This window comes from Convolutriloba macropyga, chromosome 15, assembly GCF_964194025.1.
Source record: "Convolutriloba macropyga chromosome 15, txConMacr16.3, whole genome shotgun sequence".
NCBI lineage: Eukaryota > Metazoa > Xenacoelomorpha > Acoela > Convolutidae > Convolutriloba > Convolutriloba macropyga.
This window is the reverse complement of record NC_134482.1, coordinates 22,906,158-22,933,956: the sequence shown is the minus strand read 5'-3', so window position 1 is coordinate 22,933,956 and position 27,799 is coordinate 22,906,158. Positions and strand designations below refer to the sequence as shown.

Genomic DNA, 27,799 nt, shown 5'->3' with positions numbered 1-27,799 from the left:
CCAAAAATTTCGTTTTTTACATAAGGTTTTTAACGAAAAACGTAAATTTTAATGTTTATTTTTCTATTTTTTCATTTTTCAGTTTTTGAAGTTTTCTCAATGTAAAGTTTTCAATTTAATTGTTTTTTATTAAAAAACATTGTTTTACTAAAATAATTTTTTTTCAAAAATGTCGTTTTTTGCATAAGGTTTTTTAACAAAAAATGTAAATTTTGTTGTTTTTTGTTTTTCTATTTTTACATTTTTCAGTTTTTGAAGTTTTTTTATGTAAAATTTAATTATTTTTTCATTAAAAAATATCGTTTTACTAAAATAATTTTTTTTCGAAAATGTCGTTTTTTACATAACGTTTTTAAAAAAAAATGTAATATTTGTTGTTTTTTATTTTTCTATTTTTACGTTTTTCAGTTTTTGAAGTTTTTTAATGTAAAATTTAATTACTTTTTTATTAAAAAATGTCGTTTTACTAAAATATTTTTTTAATCAAAAATGTCGTTTTTTCATAAGGTTTTTAACAAAAAATGTAAACTTTGTTGTTTTTTAGTTTTCTATCATTACAATTTTCAGTTTTTGAAGTTTTTTTTCATGTAAAATTTTCAATTTAAATATTTTTTTTCATTAAAAAATGTTGTTTTACTAAAATATTTTTTTTCAAAAATGTCGTTTTTACATAAGGTTTTAACCAAAAATGTATATTTGTTGTTCTTTATTTTTCTATTTTTCAATTTTCAGCTTTTGAAGTTTTTTCATTGTAAATGAAAAAAACTTCAAAATTTGAAAAATGGAAAAATAGAAAAATAAAGAACAACAAAATATACATTTTTGGTTAAAACCTTATGTAAAAACGACATTTTTGAAAAAAAATATTTTAGTAAAACAACATTTTTTAAAGAAAAAAATATTTAAATTGAAAATTTTACATGAAACTTCAAAAACTGAAAATTGTAATATTAGAAAACTAAAAAACAACAAAGTTTACATTTTTTGTTAAAAACCTTATAAAAAAAACGACATTTTTGATTAAAAAAATATTTTAGTAAAGCGACATTTTTTAATAAAAAAGTAATTAAATTTTACATTAAAAAACTTCAAAAACTGAAAAACGTAAAAATAGAAAAATAAAAAACAACAAATATTACATTTTTTGTTAAAAACGTTATGTAAAAAAACGACATTTTGGAAAAAAAATTATTTTAGTAAAACGATATTTTTTTATGAAATAATTAAATTTTACATAAAAAATCTTCAAAAACTGAAAAATGTAAAAATAGAAAAACAAAAAACAACAAAATTTACATTTTTTGTTAAAAACCTTATGCAAAAAAACATTTTTGAAAAAAAATTATTTTAGTAGAACGACATTTTTTATTGAAAAAATAATTAAATTTTACATTAAAAAACTTCAAAAACTGAAAAATGTAAAAATAGAAAAACAAAAAACAACAAAATTGACATTTTTTGTTGAAAACCTTATGCAAAAAACGACATTTTTGAAAAAAAATTATTTTAGTAAAACAATGTTTTTTAATAAAAAACAATTAAATTGAAAACTTTACATTGAGAAAACTTCAAAAACTGAAAAATGAAAAAATAGAAAAATAAGAAACATTAAAATTTACGTTTTTCGTTAAAAACCTTATGTAAAAAAACGAAATTTTTGGTTAAAAACTTTTAGTAAAACATTTTTTTGCCAAACAAAATAATTAAATTCAAAATTTTACATCAAAATACCCAATCCAATATATACCAAATTCAAAATTTTACACTAAAATACCTAATTCAATAAATACCCAATTCAAAATAGACCCATGATAACGATTAATTAGCTTATGTCCCAACAGTTGAATACCCACTGTTTCTTTAATACCCTACTAATCCCCCTAGTTCCTTCTGTTGAACATATGACTCATTCTAACAAACTTGTTGTTAAGGCACTATCTTGCTAATCCCTTTCCTGTGAACAGCTTGGGTATCATGCTGTGAAGTACGTCTTTGAAAATTTACATTATTAAAGTGCAATATGGGAATGGGTAAATGACCTTAGTAATTTAATATTAAGGCATTATCTTGCTAATCCCCCTCATGTGAACAGCTTGGGTATCATGCAGTGAGGTACGTATTTGAAAATTGACATTAGTAAAATGTAATATGGTAGGGGGTCAATAACCTCACTGATTTGTTGTTAAGGCACTATCTTGTTAATCCCCTTCGTGTGAACAGCTTGGGTGTCATGCTGTGAAGTACGTCTTTGAAAATTTACATTATTAAAGTGCAATATGGGAATGGGTAAATGACCTTAGTAATTTAATATTAAGGCATTATCTTGCTAATCCCCCTCATGTGAACAGCTTGCGTGTCATGCTGTGAGGTACGACTTTGGAAACTTACATTATTAAAGTGTAATATGGTAAGAGGTAAATGACCTTACTGATTTGTTGTTAAGGCTCTATCTTGCTAATCCCCTTTGTGTGAACAGCTTGGATGTCATGCTGTGAGGTACGTCTTTGGAAATTTACATTATTAAAGAGCAATATGGGAATGGGTAAATGACCTTACTAATTTAATATTAAGAGATTATCTTGCTAACCCCCCTCGCGTGAACAGCTTGGGTATCAAGCTGTGAGGTACATCTTTGGGATTTGAGGGAAAATGGGCTATACGTAATCTTTATATATTATCATTTTTATATTTTTTAATTGTTTTTTGTTTAAAACTAATTTTTATGGCTCTATCTTGCATTGTTTTACATAAAAAACAATGAAAAACATAAAGTTTTTTAGTACATGAAGTTTCAAAAAAAAAACGTGTATATTGAGTTTTTTTATTTTTGGTTTTTCGGTTATTTAGTTTTTGATGTTTTTAAGCTACTTTTGTTCAATTAAATTTTTTTAAAAGTCGTTTTTTCTTAAAATACATGTTGATTCAAAACATCGTTTTTGACATCAGGTTTTCAACAAAAATTGTTTTTTTTTAATTTTTCTCCTTTTCAACTCTCCAGTTTTTGAAGTTTTCGAATATTTTTTTGTTTAATTTAATTTTAAAGACTTCATTTTACTGTGACCTTTTAAACTGAACCTTCTTTGTTTCAAATTCCAAAAGAAATATCTATTATTATTTTGAAAACTAGTCAATTTCTAGCATTATTATGCCATCATATAATCTGCAGCGAGCTAATCATATTCCAATGCGACCTTTCTCTGATTTAAAAAGTAGTAAAATAAAAACAATTAATTACAAAACGATCACAAATACAATTAGAAATTACAAATATTATACGTTATCAAAATGATCAAGAGTCCAAATTCCGAAAGCATAAGCTTTCTTCTCTGCACAGTGAAAAGTTTTTTTGTGTCGATACGGATAGTTGCTGCAATCCCAGTCAGTATCCAAATTGTTGAGAAGTTTGGAAACTTTTGGACAACCAAGATCATCTAGATTCTCCACATCTTTACACAAGTAATTTGAGAGGAGATTAGATTTCTCCAACCCTTTCGCAAAGTATTCTGTTCCAGGTGAACAATGTTGGTGAATGATTGATGACAACTCAATATATTCCAGTTTTCCACTGCTCCAATTAAGCCCATGTAAATTTTTAGTGTTCCACTTTGCTTGAAAAGTAGGTTCGTAGTCTTTGGGTGGCAGGAAACTGAATCCCAATACAATTCCGTCCTTGAAAACACCCAACTCCTTAACAATTTTCCCCTCCAAGCACTCAATATCAAATACAATGAGAGACATTCCTTTTTCTAGATTAAAAGTTCAAAAAATGATTAGCAGTCTAGACTTTTGAAAAATTGAGGATGGAAAAGTTTAATAAGAACAAAAAAGATTAACCCAGTTAACCCATGAAACATGAGCTGGGAAAATTTGGTAACATGTAACAGTATCCTGGACCCTTGTTTGAGGTTGCTTTAAAAGCTCCAGCAGAATCGTGCAGTACAGCATGTAATCAAAAAACTTTCAATCTAGTAAAGAAAAAGTCAAGAAAGGAACTTCCTTAACCAATAAGTCCTGCATGAGGAAATTTTTGGTTGTTTTCTTCGAAATTTATATATTTGTCCCATATTTTACAGGCTGATAAGAAAGAGTTTTTGCGTTTTTCGTTTTCGGGAAACCTTGAAAGTATGCTTCCGTAACAATTGAATATGTTGACAAGATGAAACTACCAAAAGATATGACTGGAACTACTACTTTTTGTAGTTACTTTTGGTGAATTGAGCAAAAGATGAGATCTGGAAGCAGATAATAAGAAAACCTGGATGAATAAGGGTAACTGAATAATGTAAGTGGAAAGAAACAAATGACTGAAATATCTTGAAAATTAACCTCGATATATCGAGCCAATGAAACTTAAGTAAAACACAGAAGAAATGGGAACAAAAAACCTCGTAGCCAAAAAGGTCTTATAAAACATTTTGTTAAGTCAATGAAAGTTGTGTAGAAAATGATTTCGTGCTTATGTCATCTCTGTTTTTAGTAAAGTCACGTGATGTTAAAAATGAGTTTTTCATTAGTCAAGTGAGGGAGAGTATAGCGAGGAATACCAGCGAGCTAGATTGTACTAAGGTTGGTCCCGACAGACTTTAGTGAAGTGTTCTTAACAGCCGACGCTCCCTGTACCTCTTTCATTGCATCTTGTCCAGTTTCTGTAGAAAAACACCAAAAAGCGAGCTTTCTTGTCAATTTTTTTCATGCCAAACTTGGGGTCAATTGCGTTTTCTTCTTCTCTAAATGCAATAAAACTCTCTGTCAGTGACCCTTTTTTCCCACTCGTCACAATCCTTATCAGGTTTCTGCAAATTTTCAAAGTCCTCAGACAAACACCAGAGGAATTTAAGTTCTCTCTCCTGCTCAAAAAATCCCAGTAAATTTTCATACATTGGTCTATAAGACAACTCAGAGTCACAGAAATGTCCACGGACGAATCTGCTTAGTTCCATGTTTTCTGAGACTTGTAAAATTTTGTTTTCGATGTGGTTCACATGAGTTCAATGACCCCATACAATACCTAGGTATCTGTAATTCGGTAATTGTGGTAATCGTACGTCTTAGTTGACCTACATTTTGTTGCAAAGAGCTCAGCGGCACCCTTGCAAGGATGATATCACCTAATTGACCGCATTTGCGAAGATAGTATGACGTAATTTTTTTTGGTATTAGGACTTAATTGATACATTTTACGACTAATTTCTAACGATAGTGAAAAATTCCTGATAAGTTTGTGCTCAAAAACCTCCATCGATCACCTGAGAAAATTCGCTCTTGCAAAAGAAGATGTCAAAAGTTGATGTTTATATGATCACTAAATATTTGGATTGACAGATTGAATTTAAATAAATACAGATGATGGCAAAGTGTACAATTTTTGATATATTTTAGATATTTGATAAAATTTTGTTATATTGCTTATAATTTGGGTGTTTTTCGACAATACTAAAGAAAATTGGGTAAAGTTTGAGTATTTTTGACAAGATTCAGCTACTTTTGGCAAATATAACTGGCAGGAATCGGACAGTTTTTAATAGAATTGTTTCGGTTTTGATAGGATTTAGGTTTTTTTTTGGCAAAAATATAGTTTATTTGGTAAGAAAGGGCTATTTTCAATTAGTATTGGTTAATTTCTTTTAAGGTTTTGGAAAGTGTTTGTCAGAATTGGGTAATTTTTTTTCAAGAATTGGGGATTTTTTTTATCAAGAATTGGGTATTTTGGCAAGAATTGGGTATTTTTAAGCAAGAATTTGATATTTTTGGCAATAATTGGATAAATTTTTGTAATAATTGTAACAATTGAGTACTGTTTAGCAATTTTTGGGTATTGTTTAGATAAAATTGGGTATTTTTGGCATGAATTGTGTGTTTTTCTCAAGAATTCGGTATTTTTAGCAAGAATTGGGTATTTTTGGAATAAATTGTGGTTTTTTTTAGCTAGAATTTTGTATTTTTTGGCAATAATTGGATAATTTTTTGCTAACATTTGTCTATTTTTTGGTACTTTTTAGCAAGTTTTGGGTATTTTTTAGACAGAGTTTGTTTTTTTTTGGCATGAATTGGGTGTTTTTTTTTCAAGAGTTGGGTATTTTTTTTAGCAAGAATTGTGTTTTTTTAAGCAAGAATTTGGTATTTTTTGGTAAAAATTGGATCATTTTTGGCAACATTCGTCTATTTTTGGCAAGAATTCGGTACTGTTTAGCAAATTTTGGCTAATTTTTAGACAGAATTGATAATTTTTTTTATCTACGCGGGATAACATTATTAAGGGATTATCTTACTAATCTACTTCGTGTCAACAGCTTGGGTATCTTGCTGTGAGGTACATTTTTGAAAATCACGTAAGCCGTACATAACTGTGAGTCATCATATCTAATGTAATATTTAAACATTTTATAGCTAATCCCCTTCGTGTGAACAGCTTGGCTATCATGCTGTGCGGTACATTTTTGAAAATCACGTAAGTCGTACATAACTGTGAGTCATCATATCTAATGTAATATTTAAACATGTTATAGCTAATCCCCTTCGTGTGAACAGCTTGGGTGTCATGCTGTGAGGTACGTTTTTGGAAATTTACATTAAAGTGTAAATTGGTAGGGGGTCAATGACCTTACTGATTCGATGTTAAGACACTGTCTTGCTAATCCCTTTAGTGTGAACAGCTTGGGTGTCACGCTGTGAGGTACATCTCTGGAATTCGACATTAGTAAAGTGTAATATTGGAATGGGTAAATGACCTCACTGTTTTGTTATTGAGGGATTATCTTGCTAATCCCTTTCGTGTGAACAGCTTGGGAGTCACGCTGTGAGGTACGTTTTTGGAAATTCACATTTTTAAAGTATAAAATGGTAGGGGGTCAATGACCCTACTGATTTGTTGTTAAGACACTGTCTTGCTAATCCCCCTCGTGTGAACAGCTTGGGTGTCATGCTGTGAGGTACACTTTTGAAAATTTACATTATTAAAGTGCAATATGGTAGGGGGTCAATGGGTTTATTAATTTGTTGTTAAGGCACTGTCTTGCTAATCCCCTTCGTGCGAACAGCTTGGGTGTCACGCTGTGAGGTACATCTCTGGAAATTTACATTAGTAAACTGTAATATGGTAGGGGTCAATGTCCTTACTGATTTAATATTAAAGGATTATCTTGCTAATCCCTTTCGTGTGAACAGCTTGGATATCATGCTGTGAGGTACAGTTTTGAAAATCACGTAAGTCGTACATAACTGTAAATGATTCATACTGTCTAACTTAATATTAAAACATTACATAGCTAATCCTCTTTGTGTGAACAGCTTGGGTATCATGCTGTGATGTACGTCTTTGGAAATTTACATTATTAAGGTGTAATGTGGTAGGGGGTCAATGCCTTTACTGGTTTGTTGTTAAGGCACTATATTGCTAATCCCTTTCGTGTGAACAGCTTGGGTGTCATGCTGTGAGGTACGTCTTTTATGGGAAGGGGTAAATTACCTTACTAATTTAATATTAAGGGATTATCTGTCTAATCCCCCTCATGTGAACAGCGTGGGTATCATGCTGTGAGGTACGTCTTTGGGTTTTGAGGGAAAATGGGCTATACGTAATCTTTATACATAGGTACGTCTTTTTACCCCCCCTGTCTTGCTCACGATATACTACTTCAAATTTAAAGACAGAAGTCAATGTTTACAAGTCAAAGACGAAGTTCAGAGCAGAATTGCTCAACCTAAGCAAACAACTGGCAGCATACCGAAAGCAACTCGAACTCGGAGAGTAGTTCAAAATAAACTCAAATAACTTTACCAAAATCAGAAAAATTAAAAGCTTTCCAAAAATCCAGAAGTCAATTGCCCTATATAAATTAAATTATTGAAAGAAAAACAGACATTATTTTTAGTTCTAGGATGCAGGTGGGGCTGGTTTGGGGAAACGATCGAGGCAGTGAAGTGTGGAGGGTAAGTAGGAAGGGTGGGGGGACAGGTAGTTTTCTTTTCGGGATAGGATGGAGTGGGAGGGGTTGGTAAGTAACGGCGTCTGTAGTTTGGAATAGGGAGTTGAGGAGGGAACTTTATGGGAAGAACACTTCTCAAAACAAAATTTTTAAACGAAGCAACCTAAACCAGGATTACCCACGAAAAAGTAATAACAAAATTATTTGTCTGGCAAAAAAAAACAAAGTATTTCAGAAAAAAATGTAGACACAAATTAGTTGAGAGATGGCGGCTCGTACGGAGAGGGGTATTGGCGGTAGCTCGTTGGAAGGGTAGGGGCATGGAGATGAGGGTTCGGTTGTAGATGTGAGGGTAGGTAGGTGAGGTAAGTAGCTGGGGTTAGGTAAATGCAAAGTGGGTGAGTTGAGAAAAAAGGTTACCGGGAAGAATAGGTGGAAGGCGGATATGTTGTTGGGGGGGGGGGGGGAAGGGTGTGGTAGGGGTGGTGTTGATAGGCAGTCGGGGTCGTTTGTAGTTTGGATGGGGATGAGGCACTTACAGAATCAAAACTTCAAAATTACCTCTTGGCCTTGAATACTACGAGCAGTTCTGAATTACTATATATTAGTTACAAAGCTACTGCATACGCTGAGTTGGGAGTGGGGTTGGTAGGTAGGTTGGGGCGTATAATATGGATAGGAAGGAGTAACTGTTAAGGGATCAATAATCCTCAAAACAACCTTTCAAACTTGAATATTAAAAGCAGTTGGATATTAAAAATATTACATTAGAAACTAGGCTAATATTACAATCAAATAATCAAAAACATAAGCCAACGTTCTAAATTGGTAGTCACTGATCGCAAAGAAAGAAATTTTCTTTAGCAGATATAATAAACAGCCGGTAGAATACCCGAGACAATTCGTGCAATATAAAATGAACTCATTCCAAAAGAAAGGAAGTGATTTCTGAGAGTGAGATAAATCACTTGTCCACAAAGACATAGTCATGCGAATCAGCAAAACTCGCTCCGCTTAACATGAAAAATTTCGTACCACGCAGTATTCTAGTTACATGAATGAATGAAAGGGCATAATTGAAGTGATCGTGACACCATATGTCGTAATGAAAATTTTGATGACGAAAGAAGAGTGAAACTAGAGAGGTCAAAACCAATTCACGCAATATGCTGGAACAAGCTCAGAACTGAGTTAAAGCTAAACAAATTATTATTCGACGAAGTAAAAAAACATTGCAGGACAAATCCTGACATACAATTCAAAGAGTTTTCATTGGGCATATAAAACTAGACCTTAAAATGACCGGGAACGGGCTCGGAGCACCATTTAGAAAACAGTTCAATCCAGAAATCGAACAAAAACAGTCAAATCTGAACAAAAACAACCAGCGAGAAAACGAATTTTGTTCAAACATCGATTTTTCACTCAACATTAGAATTACAGTGAACAAATCTCACGCCACAAAACCACTCAATTTTTCACTCCACTTCCTGTTTCAGCGTGACTAAATTTGAGTCACTATCCAAGTTGAATTCAAAAATCATCAAAATGTTCGAAAAGATCTTAAGAACGCCCCAACACAATTCAAATTTTTCGAATTGTAAAGAACACAAGCGGAGGCCAATAATAGCTCCACTCAACTATCGCTATCTTATCACTGCGATTAAACATAGCCGACTAACGTCGGGCGCATTGCTCTCAAACGGGTGAGGGTGTGTGGGGGTGGGATTTGATGTGATCAAACTCCCTTCACAATGAAAATATGTCTCTTAAACAGACTAGGTGAATCGCATATACAGAGACTAGTAAGCCATAGAATACCATTACTCCTCTTCGAGTAGTAAAAAGGCACACTTTGGCAATAATTGCGAGAGCAATTAATAATGGTCCTGATCTGATATCAGGTATTTTAAGTGAGCTTTAGCGTGTTGGTATCAAAATAAGAGTTTCAAAGAGTGTACAGTAGGCAATGCTTTACTTAAACATCTGTTGTTGTTGTTAGCTAGCAATTTATACTCTACTCACCGCCCATTGGAATGCCAAGTCTCCTGGACTTCCGAAGTACTGTGTGATGTTCTCCACTTTCGTAATCGGAACTAAATAAACATCAAAATCCATACAAAATGTAAAAACTACGTTAACTAACCCGCATTTTATAAAGTCACTATTAGATGTCACCATTGAAAGTCGAGATTTGTGAGAATTGTTTCCATCTGCTACGAGTAGTAGGAACCAGAAAATGTTATCACTGATTGTCAACTTAAGTGAACAGACGGTTCCTTTTCGAGCAGGTGCGACCAGACGAGTAGGGGGGAGGCGAGGGTGTGTTGTGGAATAGTGCACTATACTCACGTCCAGCAGGGGTTGAATAGAGAGGTGAGGGGGCACTGGGTATGCTGTCACCCACATCATTCCTGGCTATGACTCTGAACCTGTACTGACAGTATCTTTTCACCACTGACCTCAGCGACACATGGGTGGTCATGCCTTGTACCTCTGTAATACAAACATCGCATTAATTGCTTTCGAACTACCGGCGTGGACTTGTGGACTTAAACTTCAATCTGGTTCAGCATTGAACTAAAACTTCACTTCGAAGCTTCAAATGAAGACAATAAAGCTACGATAATTAAAACTGATGAAACGAAATCTTTGATTTCGGCGCAGCTTTGATTTGACTTTTATATTACACTACCGCAAAAGCGGGTCAAAATTCGAGAACATATCCGGCAGACTGATTCACAAAGATTCCCATTACTGCCAATGATTTCCATCACCGCCAACGGTGGCCGCCATTGATTCTCGCAACCCCGTTTGGGATAGAAAGAACAAAAATTGAAAAACTTTTGTAAAAAAAGCAATTTTAAAGTGCGAACTAATTTGATTCCCGTTTTGAAGTTGGATATTTTCCTTTGGACATACACCCTGTTTCATGATGAGAAGATACAGGGGCTAGTAACAATACCACTAAGCATTAGAGATGGTAACTAAGACTTAGAAGAACATACCTCAAGTAGCCAGCATTTAAAACAGGGCTTTATTGGTTTATCATGCTTCTATTTTTTATTTTCTTTTTGAATACTGCCTCCAGACAATTTTGCTGAAAACATTTCAAGCAAAATCTTGAGCTAGCTGAGAACTAAGGTGAAGCGAAACGAATTTTTAATCGACGAAAAAAAACATAGCAGGACAAATCCTGACATACAATTCATCGGGCAAATTAAAAAAAAGTTAACGCAGATTACCGAAAAATAGCCGCCATTGATTCCCATAACACCGATTGGGATTAAAGAAACAGAAAAACAATGATAACATAGCCGGCAGATTGCCGGAATAGCTGCGAAAGAATAGACCTGCATGCCAAATAATAGAGATAGAAACAGATACAGATCTAAATTGAAAAAAAAATCGACGCCGCTCAAAAAACTAGGTAAAAAACATTCAGCGATAAATTAATAAAGCTTGTTAAAATTCATTCCGCAGAAGCCTCATATTAGGGACCTTTACTGCGCCTATGAGTTCCTTTGACTTTAAACAAATTCAAATTAAACTTAAGTTTTAAAAGGCAAAAGTCATTTTATTGAGTGAGGTAAGTCACGTATGATCAAAATCTAATCACGCAAATAACATAAAAAACTTTCGCTAAAGCGAGTGAGAAATGGCGTCACGCTCGCAAATGCCGTTAGTGAGAGGAAGAAGTCATTCCGAAAATTTGACTTTTCAGCTTTGCTGTGTGAACAAATGTAAAACGAAAAAAGAGCGTCAGACGACAAAACAAAAAAACATAGCAGGACAAGTCCTGACGTACAATTCAAAGAATTTTCATTGAATAAACAGAAAAACTAGACCTAGAATGGACTATGAGTGAATTGAGAAAACCGTTTTTTTTAAAAAAAAAATCAGATAAAAAAATAAGGAAAAACAGAAAATCAATGTCAAAATGCCGCGTATGAACCAAAAAACCCTTAGCAAGAAATCAAAATATAATTCAAACAAAATTCCAGGTCCATAATGAGCTGTGAATTGATTGGTAAAACCAGTTAGAAAAAATCAAATCGAAAAAATTGAAAAAACAGTAAAAATCAGAGTGAAATTGCCGCTTGTGAACAAAAAACCACTAGCGAGAAACCGAAATTCTGTTCAAACACCGTTTTCTCACTATACTTTAAAATTAGATAGAAAAAAATTAACGCCGCAAAACCACTTGCTTTTTCGCTCCATTTCCTGTTTCGGCGTGACCAAAATCACTACTCCAATTTGACTTCGAAAATCATGAAAATATGTGAACAGATCTTAAAAAAAAAGACAGCGCCCCAAAACAATTCAAATTCTTTGAATTGTAAAAACCAAGAGCACCGAAATATAGCTTCACTCAGATTACAGCTTCTTAGCTATAAAAAAAGATTGTTATACAAAAATTTTTTAAGTGCGAACTATTACCATTGGATCTCGAAGTTAGACATACTCCTGTTTCTTAATGAGATACTGCAGGTGCTAGTATCAATGCCAAAACGCATTAGAGATGTTAAATACGATTTATAAGAGGAAAGTTTAAGTAAAAGGCATATAAAATTGGGGTTTATTGTGCTTATCCCCTTTCTATTTTGATTTCGTTTTTCGATACTGATTCTGTTTACGTTTGATTGCTTTTGCTGAGAAACTGCCCGTAAAATCACTTTGAGCAGCATGAATGAAGAAAGATACTAGCCTAGAGATTTCAAAAGCGTTCATGCAAAAGTCAAAAAGCAGCGAAATAAGGTACAGAGAAACAAACTATAACTCTATAAAGTAAAATAAAATAACAGGAATTAATTAATCACCTGATAATTGATATTTGCGAAGCATTATATAGGACTCAGTTATTGACCTTTAAAGGTTGTGAATTATTCTTCAGTGGGCTTAATATTTGAGGTACACAGTCCTTTAGAGTCAGGAAAGTAAATTATGACCAAACTTATCAAACAGATTAGCTGAACAATCATCTCTAATCAGTTTATGGAATGACGTCACGCACAAAACAGCAGTGAATGATTGACATGAACGCATCAAATAAACATCGCTGAGATTTACAGCGTGAACGAAAAAACCAGGCGCACCAAAATAGATCTTGAATCCGCTCCAGAGCAGCTCAGCCACTTAGTGCCATCCATGTTATACCTGTTTTTTCCGTTTCGGAAGCATTAGACAAAAATCCGTGAAGTAAAAAAATTGCATAAAAAGACCGCAGGACCAAAAATGCTACAAACGTTGTTCTAGAGCAAATTAAAACACAATCAATAACGCTAATTGTTTACGCTCTATGCTGCTTCGGTAAGGCTAAAACTCCCTCTAGTTTGAAATATAGTCAAGTTCCAAGTATACTTAATTTATCAGACCCCATTTTATAGGACTCGGTTATTGGCCGTTAAAGGTTATAGATTAGTTTTCGGTGGCCTTAAAATTGGTTTTACAAGGACATTTATAGGGAAGAAAAATAACTATGATCAAACTTTTCAAGCAGATCAGCTGTACACTTACCTCGGATCAGTTTATGGTTTGATGTCACGCACATGAAACAGCAACAGAGCAGTGGAAAATTGACACAAAAGCGTCAAAAAAACATCGCTGAGATTTACAGCGTAAACGAAAAAACCAGCCGCACCACAATAGATCTTGAATCAGCTCCAGAGCGGCTCAGCCACTTAGTGCCATCCATGTTATACCTTTTTTTTCCGTTTCGGAAGCATTAGACAAAAATCCGTGAAGTAAAAAATTGCATAAAAAGACCGCAGGACCAAAAATGCTACAAACGTTGTTCTAGAGCAATTAAAAACACAATCAATAACGCTAATTTTTTACGCTCTATGCTGCTTCGGTAAGGCTAAAACTCCCTCTAGTTTGAAATATAGTCAAGTTCCAAGTATACTTAATTTATCAGACCCCATTTTATAGGACTCGGTTATTGGCCATTAAAGGTTATAGATTAGTTTTCGGTGGCCTTAAAATTGGTTTTACAAGGACATTTATAGAATAGAAGAATAACTAGGATTAAACTTTTCAAGGAGATCAGCAGTACACTTACCTCGGATCAGTTTATGGTTTGATGTCACGCACATGAAACAGCAACAGAGCAGTGGAAATTTGACACAAAAGCGTCAAAAAAACATCGCTGAGATTTACAGCGTGAACGAAAAAACCAGGCGCACCACAATAGATCTTGAATCAGCTCCAGAGCGGCTCAGCCACTTAGTGCCATCCATGTTATACCTCTTTTTTCCGTTTCCGAAGCATTTGACAAAAATCCGTGAAGCAAAAAATTGAATAAAAAGACCGCAGGACCAAAAAACGCTACAAAATTTGTTATATAGCAATTAAAACTCAAGCTCATTCATGCTGATTTTTTGAGCTCTATACTAATTCGGTGAGGCTAAAACTCCCTCATGTTGGACATCTACCCAAGTTCCAAGTATACTTAATTTATCAGACCCCATTTTATAGGACTCGGTTATTGGCCATTAAAGGTTATAGATTAGTTTTCGGTGGCCTTAAAATTGGTTTTACAAGGACATTTATAGGGACAAAAAATAACTATGATCAAACTTTTCAAGCAGATCAGCTGTACACTTACCTCGGAACAGTTTATGGTTTGATGTCACGCACATGAAACAGCAACAGAGCAGTGGAAAACTGACACAAAAGCGTCAAAAAAACATCACTGAGATTTACGGCGTGAACGATAAAACCAGGATCACTGCAATAGAGCCTGAGTCAGCTTACAGCTATGCAGGCAAACTCTACGAACACCCTCCACAAAATGAATTTGTCTCCAATTTTGTTGAAAAGCATATTTAGCGACTGAAAAGTAGAGCCACTGAAAACTCAAGCCCATTCCTGCTCACTATCTCGCGCTCTATACTGGTTTCGTGAGGCTCAAGCTCACTCTAGTTTCAATTCTAACGAAGTTTTAAGTATATTCAAGTTGAACGACTCCATTATATAGGGACCCGGTTGTAGGCCATTACGGTGTATAGATTATCCATCAGTGGCCTTAATATTTGTGCTACAAAGTCATTTAGAGTAAAAAAAAGATAATTATGGTCAAACTTATCAAACAGGTTTGCTGGACACTCACCTCCAAAGAGCTTATGGTTTAACGTCAAGCACATGAAACAGCAAAAGAGCAGTAGCAAATTGACACGAAAGCGTCAAATAAACATGGCTGAGATTTACAGCGTGAACGAAAAAACCAGGCGCACCACAATAGATCTTGAATCCGCTCCAGAGAAGCTCAGCCACTTAGTGCCATCCATGTTATACCTGTTTTTTCCGTTTCGGAAGCATTAGACAAAAATCCGTGAAGTAAAAAAATTGCATAAAAAGACCGCAGGACCAAAAATGCTACAAACGTTGTTCTAGAGCAAATAAAAACACAATCAATAACGCTAATTGTTTACGCTCTATGCTGCTTCGGTAAAGCTAAAACTCCCCCTAGTTTGAAATATAGTCAAGTTCCAAGTATACTTAATTTATCAGACCCCATTTTATAGGACTCGGTTATTGGCCATTAAAGGTTATAGATTAGTTTTCGGTGGCCTTAAAATTGCTTTTACAAGGACATTTATAGGGAAGAAAAAAACTATGATCAAACTTTTCAAGCAGATCAGCTGTACACTTACCTCGGATCAGTTTATGGTTTGATGTCACGCACATGAAACAGCAACAGCAGTGGAAATGTGACACAAAAGCGTCAAAAAAACATCGCTGAGATTTACAGCGTAAACGAAAAAACCAGCCGCACCACAATAGATCTTGAATCAGCTCCAGAGCGGCTCAGCCACTTAGTGCCATCCATGTTATACCTTTTTTCCCGTTTCGGAAGCATTAGACAAAAATCCGTGAAGTAAAAAATTGCATAAAAAGACCGCAGGACCAAAAATGCTACAAACGTTGTTCTAGAGCAATTAAAAACACAATCAATAACGCTAATTTTTTACGCTCTATGCTGCTTCGGTAAGGCTAAAACTCCCTCTAGTTTGAAAAATAGTCAAGTTCCAAGTATACTTAATTTATCAGACCCCATTTTATAGGACTCGGTTATTGGCCATTAAAGGTTATAGATTAGTTTTCGGTGGCCGTAAAATTGGTTTTACAAGGACATTTATATTATAGAAAAATAACTAGGATTAAAATTTTCAAGCAGATCAGCTGTACACTTACCTCGGAACAGTTTATGGTTTGATGTCACGCACATGAAACAGCAACAGAGCAGTGGAAAATTGACACAAAAGCGTCAAAAAAACAGCGCCGACATTTACGGCGTGAACGATAAAACCAGGATCACCGCAATAGAGCCTGAGTCAGCTTACAGCTAGGCAGGCAAACTCGACGAACGCCCTCCACAAAATGAATTTGTCTCCAACAATTTTGTTGAATAGCATATTTAGCGACTGAAAAGTAGAGCCACTGAAAACTCAAGCTCATTCCTGCTCACTATCTCGCGCTCTATACTGGTTTCGTGAGGCTCAAGCTCACTCTAGTTTCAATTCTAACCAAGTTTTAAGTATATTCAAGTTGAACGACTCCATTATATAGGGACCCGGTTGTACGTCTTTACGGTGTATAGATTATCCATCAGTGGCCTTAATACTTGTGCTACAAAGTCATTTAGAGTAAAAAAAGATAATTATGATCAAACTTATCAACAGGTTTGCTGGATACTCACCTCCAAAGAGCTTATGGTTTAACGTCACGCACATGAAACAGCAAAAGAGCAGTAGAAAAATTGACACGAAAGCGTCAAATAAACATGGCTGAGATTTACAGCGTGAACGAAAAAACCAGGCGCACCACAATAGATCTTGAATCCGCTCCTGAGCGGCTCAGCCACTTAGTGCCATCCATGTTATACCTGTTTTTTCCGTTTCGGAAGCATTAGACAAAAATCCGTGAAGTAAGAAATTGCATAAAAAGACCGCAGGACCAAAAATGCTACAAACGTTGTTCTAGAGCAAATAAAAACACAATCAATAACGCTAATTTTTTACGCTCTATGCTGCTTCGGTAAGGCTAAAACTCCCTCTAGTTTGAAATATAGTCAAGTTCCAAGTATACTTAATTTATCAGACCCCATTTTATAGGACTCGGTTATTGGCCATTAAAGGTTATAGATTAGTTTTCGGTGGCCTTAAAATTGGTTTTACACGGACATTTATAGGGAAGAAAAATAACTATGATCAAACTTTTCAAGCAGATCAGCTGTACACTTACCTCGGATCAGTTTATGGTTTGATGTCACGCACATGAAACAGCTACAGAGCAGTGGAAAATTGACACAAAGGCGTCAAAGAAACATTGCTGAGATTTACGACATGAACGATAAAAATAGGACCACTGCAATAGAGCCTGATTCAGCTTAAAAGAAGTTAAAGAATTTAAATTTGATATTAACTGGGTGTTAGCAGCTAATGTTGGTCTATTGGATCTCAAACAACCGGCGAGCGGCTGGCTTCGTGAAAAGCCAGCTGCATTCTTTTAAGGATGACAGCATTAGGTCTTGCATTCGTGAGGATGGGGGGGGGGGGGGGTGAGTGAGCGGAGTGTCTTAGGGGTTTGGGTCAAATCGCTATGTGGAGAAGGATGAACGAGTGGAGTTGAGAGTGGTATACGAGTTGGAGGGTTGGCGTGTTGGGGAAAGGGATGACTGACGTGGACGGCTCAAACTCTACGAATGCCCTCCACGAAATGAATTTTTCTCCACAACAAATTTGTTGAATAGCATATTTAGACTGGAAAGTAGAGCCACTGAAAACTCAAGCTCATTCCTGCTCACTTTCTCGCGCTCTATACTGGTTTCGTGAGGCTCAAGCTCACTCTAGTTTCAATTCTAACCAAGTTTTAAGTATATTCAAGTTGAACGACTCCATTATATAGGGACCCGGTTGTAGGCCTTTACGGTGTATAGATTATCCATCAGTGGCCTTAATATTTGTGCTACAAAGTCATTTAGAGTAAAAAAAGATAATTATGGTCAAACTTATCAAACGGGTTTGCTGGACACTCACCTCCAAAGAGCTTATGGTTTAACGTCACGCACATGAAACAGCAAAAGAGCAGTAGCAAATTGACACGAAAGCGTCAAATAAACATGGCTGAGATTTACAGCGTGAACGAAAAAACCAGGCGCACCACAATAGATCTTGAATCCGCTCCAGAGCAGCTCAGCCACTTAGTGCCATCCATGTTATACCTGTTTTTTCCGTTTCGGAAGCATTAGACAAAAATCCGTGAAGTAAAAAATTGCATAAAAAGACCGCAGGACCAAAAATGCTACAAACGTTGTTCTAGAGCAAATAAAAACACAATCAATAACGCTAATTTTTTTACGCTCTATGCTGCTTCGGTAAGGCTAAAACTCCCTCTAGTTTGAAATATAGTCAAGTTCCAAGTATACTTAATTTATCAGACCCCATTTTATAGGACTCGGTTATTGGCCATTAAAGGTTATAGATTAGTTTTCGGTGGCCTTAAAATTGGTTTTACACGGACATTTATAGGGAAGAAAAATAACTATGATCAAACTTTTCAAGCAGATCAGCTGTACACTTACCTCGGATCAGTTTATGGTTTGATGTCACGCACATGAAACAGCTACAGAGCAGTGGAAAATTGACACAAAGGCGTCAAAGAAACATTGCTGAGATTTACGACATGAACGATAAAAATAGGACCACTGCAATAGAGCCTGATTCAGCTTAAAAGAAGTTAAAGAATTTAAATTTGATATTAACTGGGTGTTAGCAGCTAATGTTGGTCTATTGGATCTCAAACAACCGGCGAGCGGCTGGCTTCGTGAAAAGCCAGCTGCATTCTTTTAAGGATGACAGCATTAGGTCTTGCATTCGTGAGGATGGGGGGGGGGGGTGAGTGAGCGGAGTGTCTTAGGGGTTTGGGTCAAATCGCTATGTGGAGAAGGATGAACGAGTGGAGTTGAGAGTGGTATACGAGTTGGAGGGTTGGCGTGTTGGGGAAAGGGATGACTGACGTGGACGGCTCAAACTCTACGAATGCCCTCCACGAAATGAATTTTTCTCCACAACAAATTTGTTGAATAGCATATTTAGACTGGAAAGTAGAGCCACTGAAAACTCAAGCTCATTCCTGCTCACTTTCTCGCGCTCTATACTGGTTTCGTGAGGCTCAAGCTCACTCTAGTTTCAATTCTAACCAAGTTTTAAGTATATTCAAGTTGAACGACTCCATTATATAGGGACCCGGTTGTAGGCCTTTACGGTGTATAGATTATCCATCAGTGGCCTTAATATTTGTGCTACAAAGTCATTTAGAGTAAAAAAAGATAATTATGGTCAAACTTATCAAACGGGTTTGCTGGACACTCACCTCCAAAGAGCTTATGGTTTAACGTCACGCACATGAAACAGCAAAAGAGCAGTAGCAAATTGACACGAAAGCGTCAAATAAACATGGCTGAGATTTACAGCGTGAACGAAAAAACCAGGCGCACCACAATAGATCTTGAATCCGCTCCAGAGCAGCTCAGCCACTTAGTGCCATCCATGTTATACCTGATTTTTCCGTTTCAGAAGCATTAGACAAAAATCCGTGAAGTAAAAAATTGCATAAAAAGACCGCAGGACCAAAAATGCTACAAACGTTGTTCTAGAGCAAATAAAAACACAATCAATAACGCTAATTTTTTACGCTCTATGCTGCTTCGGTAAGGCTAAAACTCCCTCTAGTTTGAAATATAGTCAAGTTCCAAGTATACTTAATTTATCAGACCCCATTTTATAGGACTCGGTTATTGGCCATTAAAGGTTATAGATTAGTTTTCGGTGGCCTTAAAATTGGTTTTACACGGACATTTATAGGGAAGAAAAATAACTATGATCAAACTTTTCAAGCAGATCAGCTGTACACTTACCTCGGATCAGTTTATGGTTTGATGTCACGCACATGAAACAGCTACAGAGCAGTGGAAAATTGACACAAAGGCGTCAAAGAAACATTGCTGAGATTTACGACATGAACGATAAAAATAGGACCACTGCAATAGAGCCTGATTCAGCTTAAAAGAAGTTAAAGAATTTAAATTTGATATTAACTGCGTGTTAGCAGCCAATGTTGGTCTATTGGAACTCAAACAACCGGCGAGCGGCTGGCTTCGTGAAAAGCCAGCTGCATTCTTTTAAGGATGACAGCATTAGGTCTTGCATTCGTGAGGATGGGGGGGGGTGAGTGAGCGGAGTGAGTGTCTTAGGGGTTTGGGTCAAATCGCTATGTGGAGAATGATGAACGAGTGGAGTTGAGAGTGGTATACGAGTTGGAGGGTTGGCGCGTTGGGGAAAGAGATGACTGACGTGGACGGCTCAAACTCTACGAATGCCCTCCACGAAATGAATTTTTCTCCACAACAAATTTGTTGAATAGCATATTTAGACTGGAAAGTAGAGCCACTGAAAACTCAAGCTCATTCCTGCTCACTTTCTCGCGCTCTATACTGGTTTCGTGAGGCTCAAGCTCACTCTAGTTTCAATTCTAACCACGTTTTAAGTATATTCAAGTTGAACGACTCCATTATATAGGGACCCGGTTGTAGGCCTTTACGGTGTATAGATTATCCATCAGTGGCCTTAATATTTGTGCTACAAAGTCATTTAGAGTAAAAAAAGATAATTATGGTCAAACTTATCAAACGGGTTTGCTGGACACTCACCTCCAAAGAGCTTATGGTTTAACGTCACGCACATGAAACAGCAAAAGAGCAGTAGCAAATTGACACGAAAGCGTCAAATAAACATGGCTGAGATTTACAGCGTGAACGAAAAAACCAGGCGCACCACAATAGATCTTGAATCCGCTCCAGAGCAGCTCAGCCACTTAGTGCCATCCATGTTATACCTGTTTTTTCCGTTTCGGAAGCATTAGACAAAAATCCGTGAAGTAAAAAATTGCATAAAAAGACCGCAGGACCAAAAATGCTACAAACGTTGTTCTAGAGCAAATAAAAACACAATCAATAACGCTAATTTTTTACGCTCTATGCTGCTTCGGTAAGGCTAAAACTCCCTCTAGTTTGAAATATAGTCAAGTTCCAAGTATACTTAATTTAACAGACCCCATTTTATAGGACTCGGTTATTGGCCATTAAAGGTTACAGATTAGTTTTCGGTGGCCTTAAAATTGGTTTTACAAGGACATTTATAGGGAAGAAAAATAACTATGATCAAACTTTTCAAGCAGATCAGCTGTACACTTACCTCGGATCAGTTTATGGTTTGATGTCACGCACATGAAACAGCAACAGAGCAGTGGAAAATTGACACAAAGGCGTCAAAGAAACATTGCTGAGATTTACGATGTGAACGATAAAAAAAGGACCACTGCAATAGAGCCTGATTCAGCTTAAAAGAAGTTAAAGAATTTAAATTTGATATTAACTGGGTGTTAGCAGCCAATGTTGGTCTATTGGAACTCAAACAACCGGCGAGCGGCTGGCTTCGTGAAAAGCCAGCTGCATTCTTTTAAGGATGACAGCATTAGGTCTTGCATTCGTGAGGATGGGGGGGGTGAGTGAGCGGAGTGAGTGTCTTAGGGGTTTGGGTCAAATCGCTATGTGGAGAATGATGAACGAGTGGAGTTGAGAGTGGTATACGAGTTGGAGGGTTGGCGCGTTGGGGAAAGAGATGACTGACGTGGACGGCTCAAACTCTACGAATGCCCTCCACGAAATGAATTTCTCTACACAACAAATTTGTTGAATAGCATATTTAGACTGGAAAGTAGAGCCACTGAAAACTCAAGCTCATTCCTGCTCACTTTCTCGCGCTCTATACTGGTTTCGTGAGGCTCAAGCTCACTCTAGTTTCAATTCTAACCACGTTTTAAGTATATTCAAGTTGAACGACTCCATTATATAGGGACCCGGTTGTAGGCCTTTACGGTGTATAGATTATCCATCAGTGGCCTTAATATTTGTGCTACAAAGTCATTTAGAGTAAAAAAAGATAATTATGGTCAAACTTATCAAACGGGTTTGCTGGACACTCACCTCCAAAGAGCTTATGGTTTAACGTCACGCACATGAAACAGCAAAAGAGCAGTAGCAAATTGACACGAAAGCGTCAAATAAACATGGCTGAGATTTACAGCGTGAACGAAAAAACCAGGCGCACCACAATAGATCTTGAATCCGCTCCAGAGCAGCTCAGCCACTTAGTGCCATCCATGTTATACCTGTTTTTTCCGTTTCGGAAGCATTAGACAAAAATCCGTGAAGTAAAAAATTGCATAAAAAGACCGCAGGACCAAAAATGCTACAAACGTTGTTCTAGAGCAAATAAAAACACAATCAATAACGCTAATTTTTTTACGCTCTATGCTGCTTCGGTAAGGCTAAAACTCCCTCTAGTTTGAAATATAGTCAAGTTCCAAGTATACTTAATTTAACAGACCCCATTTTATAGGACTCGGTTATTGGCCATTAAAGGTTACAGATTAGTTTTCGGTGGCCTTAAAATTGGTTTTACAAGGACATTTATAGGGAAGAAAAATAACTATGATCAAACTTTTCAAGCAGATCAGCTGTACACTTACCTCGGATCAGTTTATGGTTTGATGTCACGCACATGAAACAGCAACAGAGCAGTGGAAAATTGACACAAAGGCGTCAAAGAAACATTGCTGAGATTTACGACGTGAACGATAAAAATAGGACCACTGCAATGGAGCCTGATTCAGCTTAAAAGAAGTTAAAGAATTTAAATTTGATATTAACTGGGTGTTAGCAGCTAATGTTGGTCTATTGGATCTCAAACCGGCGAGCGGCTGGCTTCGTGAAAAGCCAGCTGCATTCTTTTAAGGATGACAGCATTAGGTCTTGCATTCGTGAGGATGGGGGGGTGAGTGAGCGGAGTGAGTGTCTTAGGGGTTTGGGTCAAATCGCTATGTGGAGAAGGGTGAACGAGTGGAGTTGAGAGTGGTATACGAGTTGGAGGGTTGGCGCGTTGGGGAAAGGGATGACTGACGTGGACGGCTCAAACGCTACGAATGCCCTCCACGAAATGAATTTTTCTCCACAACAAATTTGTTGAATAGCATATTTAGACTGGAAAGTAGAGCCACTGAAAACTCAAGCTCATTCCTGCTCACTTTCTCGCGCTCTATACTGCTTCGGTGGTGAGGCTCAAGCTCACTCTAGTTTGACTTCTAACCAAGTTTAAGTTTATTCAAGTTAAAGGACTCCATTATATAGGACTCAAGGTGTATAGATTATCCTTCGGTGGCCTTAATATTTGTGTTACAGTCATTTAAAATAAAAAAAATTAATTATGATCAAACTTATCAAACAGATCAGCTGGACGCTCGTCTCCATTCAGTTAATGGTTTGACGTCACGCACATGAAACAGCAAAAGATCAATGGAAGATTGACGTGAACGTCTCAATGAAATATTTGAAACTTACGGCGCGAACGAAAAAAACAAGCGCACCGCATTAGAGCTTGCATTCGTGGGGGGGGGGGGGGGGGGTTGAACGAGTGGAGTTGAGAGTGGTGTACGAGTTGGAGGGTTGCCGCGTTGAGGAAAGGGGTGACTGAGGTGGACGGCTAAAACTCTACGAATTCCCTTCACAAAATAAATTTATGTATCTTCAACAACTTCGTGAATTTGGAGGCTGGTAAGGCCTAAAAGGCGAAAGTATATTTAAAAAAAAGGAAAGCTTAATTATTAGCAATTGAAGTAGATAACGGCGCAACAAAAAGCAACCAGCTCAACCACAAAAAATTGCAATACCAAAAATATCAGTTAACAGCTTCTTTTGCCCTGAAAGAAATTAGAGCAAGAAATTGCAACAAAAATCGAAAATTTGGTTGGATTTTACAAACGCTGTTGGTTTCTTAACCAATACCCTGGCCAACAAATTGGTCTTCCTAGTACCAGAAATTGGAGCAATCGCAGAACATAGCTGGCAGATTGCCAGAAAATAGTAAAAACCAAGAGACGGTTTTTTTAAAGACTTCTCCAATACTCCTCTTCGAGTCGTAAAAAAGACAGCGCCCCATTACAATTCAAATTCTTTGAATTGTAAAAATTCTTTGAATTGTAAAAAACCAAAAGACGGCCAATAATAGAGAGCAACTGAATATATTTGACATCTGTTTCTGGCAAGCCTTTGTTTGACTTCATACTTCGTGTAAGGTCTGAGGTATGGTTCCATAAAACAATTCTTCGCACACAGTTTGGACGTGAATAGCAAGAAAAGGGATAAGTATTGACTACTCACCCTTCACGAAAACGTATTCTTCGTGGTCTCTCTTGTAATCGTCAGGAACATCGCCCTAAACAAATAAATAAACAAACATCGTATCATTGATTTTTTCAAAACACAATCCTTGACTTGATGAGGAAAAACGGGATCTCTTATAGCCTAGTGGTCATATAACCTATTGTGGGGGGAGGGAGGTCCAAACTACGAGTGGGAAGTAGGAGGTGTGGGGGCTCCAAATCGCCATATGATGCTGGTCAAAGGGGGTGAAAGAAGGGGTGGATGGGAACGAGGGGGGTGGTCAAACTCTTCAGACAGTTTCAGACTAGTAAGGCACAATGCCCTATGAGAGCTGGTCAGCAACTTAAAAGAGGTAAAAACATAGCCGGCAGATTGCTGGAAGATAGCCAGGGTTGAAACAGGAAAAGAAAAATTGGAAATTAGAAATTGGCAAAGTCTCAAGGTGTTCTTATTTTTTGTCAATTCTGCATATTCAGTTAGATTCTAAAATTACACTATATTCAGCTTTAAATAAAACATACATTAAATAATACATTAAATATACATTAAACATACCTTGTTCTCCCTAACCTTGTGGCCTATAATAGAAGAGATTCAATCAAAAATACCTAATCTTACCCAGCACTGTTGGCACCTTGACGATGGTATTATTGCTAGAACAGAACCCGAACTGAACGGAGCTTTAGATATAATGACTGTCTCGGGCAAAACTTGCGGCTTAGAACTCAGAAGAGACATATGAGAGATCTGGTCAAAAGGAGCGCGAAACACGATCGATAGCAGAATTAAAAGAGACAGTAGAGAGGTACTTGAAATACTTGGCGCTGCAGTTGGATCCCCCGATTCGTTGCTTCCTCGATACAGAAACGTGTTCAAAAGATCGGAAAATTACTTGAGAACCTGGAGTATAAAAACGATCCACAGTGAGCTCTTGGCATTCTACGTAGTTGCCTGGGTGCACCAAAAATGGTGTATTCACTGCGCTGCAATACACCATCAGAGGAAGCTGTAAAAATTTTTGAGGAATTTGACTCGCTTCAAAGGACAACTTTTGAGAATATACTGGGAACAGTCTTGTCCAATGAGTCATGGCATCAAGTATGGTTGCCCATAAATAAGACTGGAACTGGAATCCGACGAGCGTCTGATTAGATAAAAGCAGCATATATTGGTTCCAAATCGCAGTTTGCTACATTAGTAGAGCTTATAACTGGCCAAAGTCTGACAGCAGATCACACTTTTACCAAAATTATTGATGAAATAAATGGATTGTCAATATCGCAGCTTACTCAAAGCAAAATGCAGGAAGTCCTCGACGAAGTCGCTCTCAATAAATTAATTGAAAATCAAACATTCGAAAGAAAAAAGCTCGTTTATTGTCACTCTCTCTCTCTCTCTCTCTCTCTCTCTCTCTCTCTCTCTCTCTCTCTCTGCCTCAATCACGAGCATGGTTATCGGCAGCTCCCATACCGGCTCTCGGCCTCCATCTCTTGCCAAACGAGTTTCGTGCAGCTGTGAAGTACAATGTATGCGCTCCCATATATAGTGTCCCTACTGTAAGACAGAAATCTTTGGATACACTCGGTGATCATGCTGTTGCATGTCATGGGCGGGCGATATGATTTCGCGACACAACCGCCTAAGGGACAAAATTTTTTCCGGTCACCAGTTTGCGAGCAGGAAAACCTGATACCAGATACAAATTTTCGACCTGGAGATGTGTATTTACCTTGCTGGTCTGCTGTGCAACCCGCAGCTCTGGATGTAACTCTGCTTACTGTCAATGCGAATAGCTCTGCTTACTGTCAACAGAAATTTGCACTCACTGGTTTGTCAATTGCTTTCAGCAGGCTTGCTCAATCGGTTTCAGTCACACTAGGAGGAAACGCTATAATGTTGATAGCAAGAAGCGCAGAACTGTGAGCCAGCTGCAAGCAAAAGAAGCCTCCTCAATGTCTCGTGACCTTTGGTTGTGTGGGTTTCAGTATCCCAATTGCAAATCAAATGGTTTCGGTTCCATTATCCTAGTTGAAAACCCGATTGTGTGGGTTTTACTACTCCAAATGAAAACACGATTGATTTAATAAATTTAATTAATTATGAGTTTTTATTCTTACCTGACCAAAGTGGGTAGAATAGAAACATATATTTCATATCTGGAAAACTGAAATGAACTTTTGAAAACAGATTTATTGAGCTGGTGATCTGCTATTTTATAAACCTGGTCATGGTAACCAATTTAATTGTAATTAAACATATATTAAATAATACATTAAACAAAACTTTAAAGCATTATACTAATTCCAGCTAGCAATCGCCTTAAAGAACTTTGATAACCTAATGCATTATGACTAAATGAAGGGTCTTTATATGCTTATCGGGTTTCTTTTGATCTTTTGATTTCGCTCTTTTGACTTTGACCGCATTCACTACATTGCGTTAATTCAATGCGTGAAAGAATTTAAAATCTATTCAGTTGAAACAGTGAGCGAAATAAATCAGAAGTCAAGCGTGAAAATTGTGACTTAAATAAAACTAAAGCAAATTTAAAAAACTAGCAGGATAAATCCTGGCCTGGTTTCAAAACATTTCAATCAACTAAATTAGACCCGAAACTAGACCTCGAATAGATTCATAGATTCGGAAAACTAATTGAAAAAAAAACCGACCAAAGAAAACGAAATAAAAAAATCAAAATGAAATCGCCGCATGTTAACAAAAAAATCATTAGAGAGAAAGCTAATTGTTGTTCAAATACCGTTTTCGCACAATGCGTCAAAAATAGAGCAAAAGACACAGCAAAATCACTCGCTTTTTCGCTCCACCTCGTGACCAAAATCACTTCTCCAATTTGACATCAAAAAATTATGAAAATTTGTGAACATGTCTTAAAAACATAGCTGGAAGAATTCGGGAAACGACTCGAAGTAGAAGATTGACCATGCTCACTGACCTATTGAACATCCTAAATAGTTGAAATCGTTTTTGTCAGAAAACAAACATTAGAATTCTACCTGACAAAAACTGATCTTGCATCTCGTAAAATTTACTTTTAGTTGCGACTCCAAAAAAATCATTGGTAAAAACTAGGTGAGACTTGGTAAATGTTCTGTGCAGCAATATATTACCAATTGAAAGAAAATCTAACAAAATGGGATCATAAGACAGGAAAAGGAAAGCAATGACAACGAACAAAATCGAAAATATTCTCTGTAAAATTAGCTACAAAATGCAAGTTCCAACCGTAATTCCGGGAAAGTTCGGCTACGTCTTCCGGTAGACCACTCACCCAGCTAATACTTATTAGCAGCAACATCTAAAGATCAGCTTTGAATTAACAATTGACCAAGAGAAATTACATCAAAAACCATAAAATCAGAAGACAAAAAAATCTAAAAACAAGACAAAATAGTTATAAATTTGTCCATATTTACTTAATCGAAAACAGCTCAAATTCAAAATCAATCATTTTGAAAGACCACTAAAACTGCTTGAACAACTAATTTCAAACCATACAACTCCCAAAATGCAAACATAGCCGGCAGATTGCCAAAAGGAGCCGCGAAAGATGCTTGTTTCTGGCATTCCATGG

General features: G+C 36.5%; 1 protein-coding gene across 1 annotated transcript in view; it reads right to left on the bottom strand.

Annotated features, from left to right (window-relative positions):
* Window positions 1-27,799, bottom strand: part of LOC142354029 (contactin-4-like) — a 330,197-nt gene that overhangs the window by 58,044 nt on the left and 244,354 nt on the right. Inside the window, exons 17-19 of the mRNA XM_075406293.1 lie at window positions 24,205-24,259; window positions 10,278-10,421; window positions 9,951-10,021 (exon numbers count right to left, since the gene is read on the bottom strand). Coding sequence (XP_075262408.1) covers window positions 9,951-10,021; window positions 10,278-10,421; window positions 24,205-24,259 — 270 coding nt within the window. The remainder of the gene's footprint in view (window positions 1-9,950; window positions 10,022-10,277; window positions 10,422-24,204; window positions 24,260-27,799) is intronic.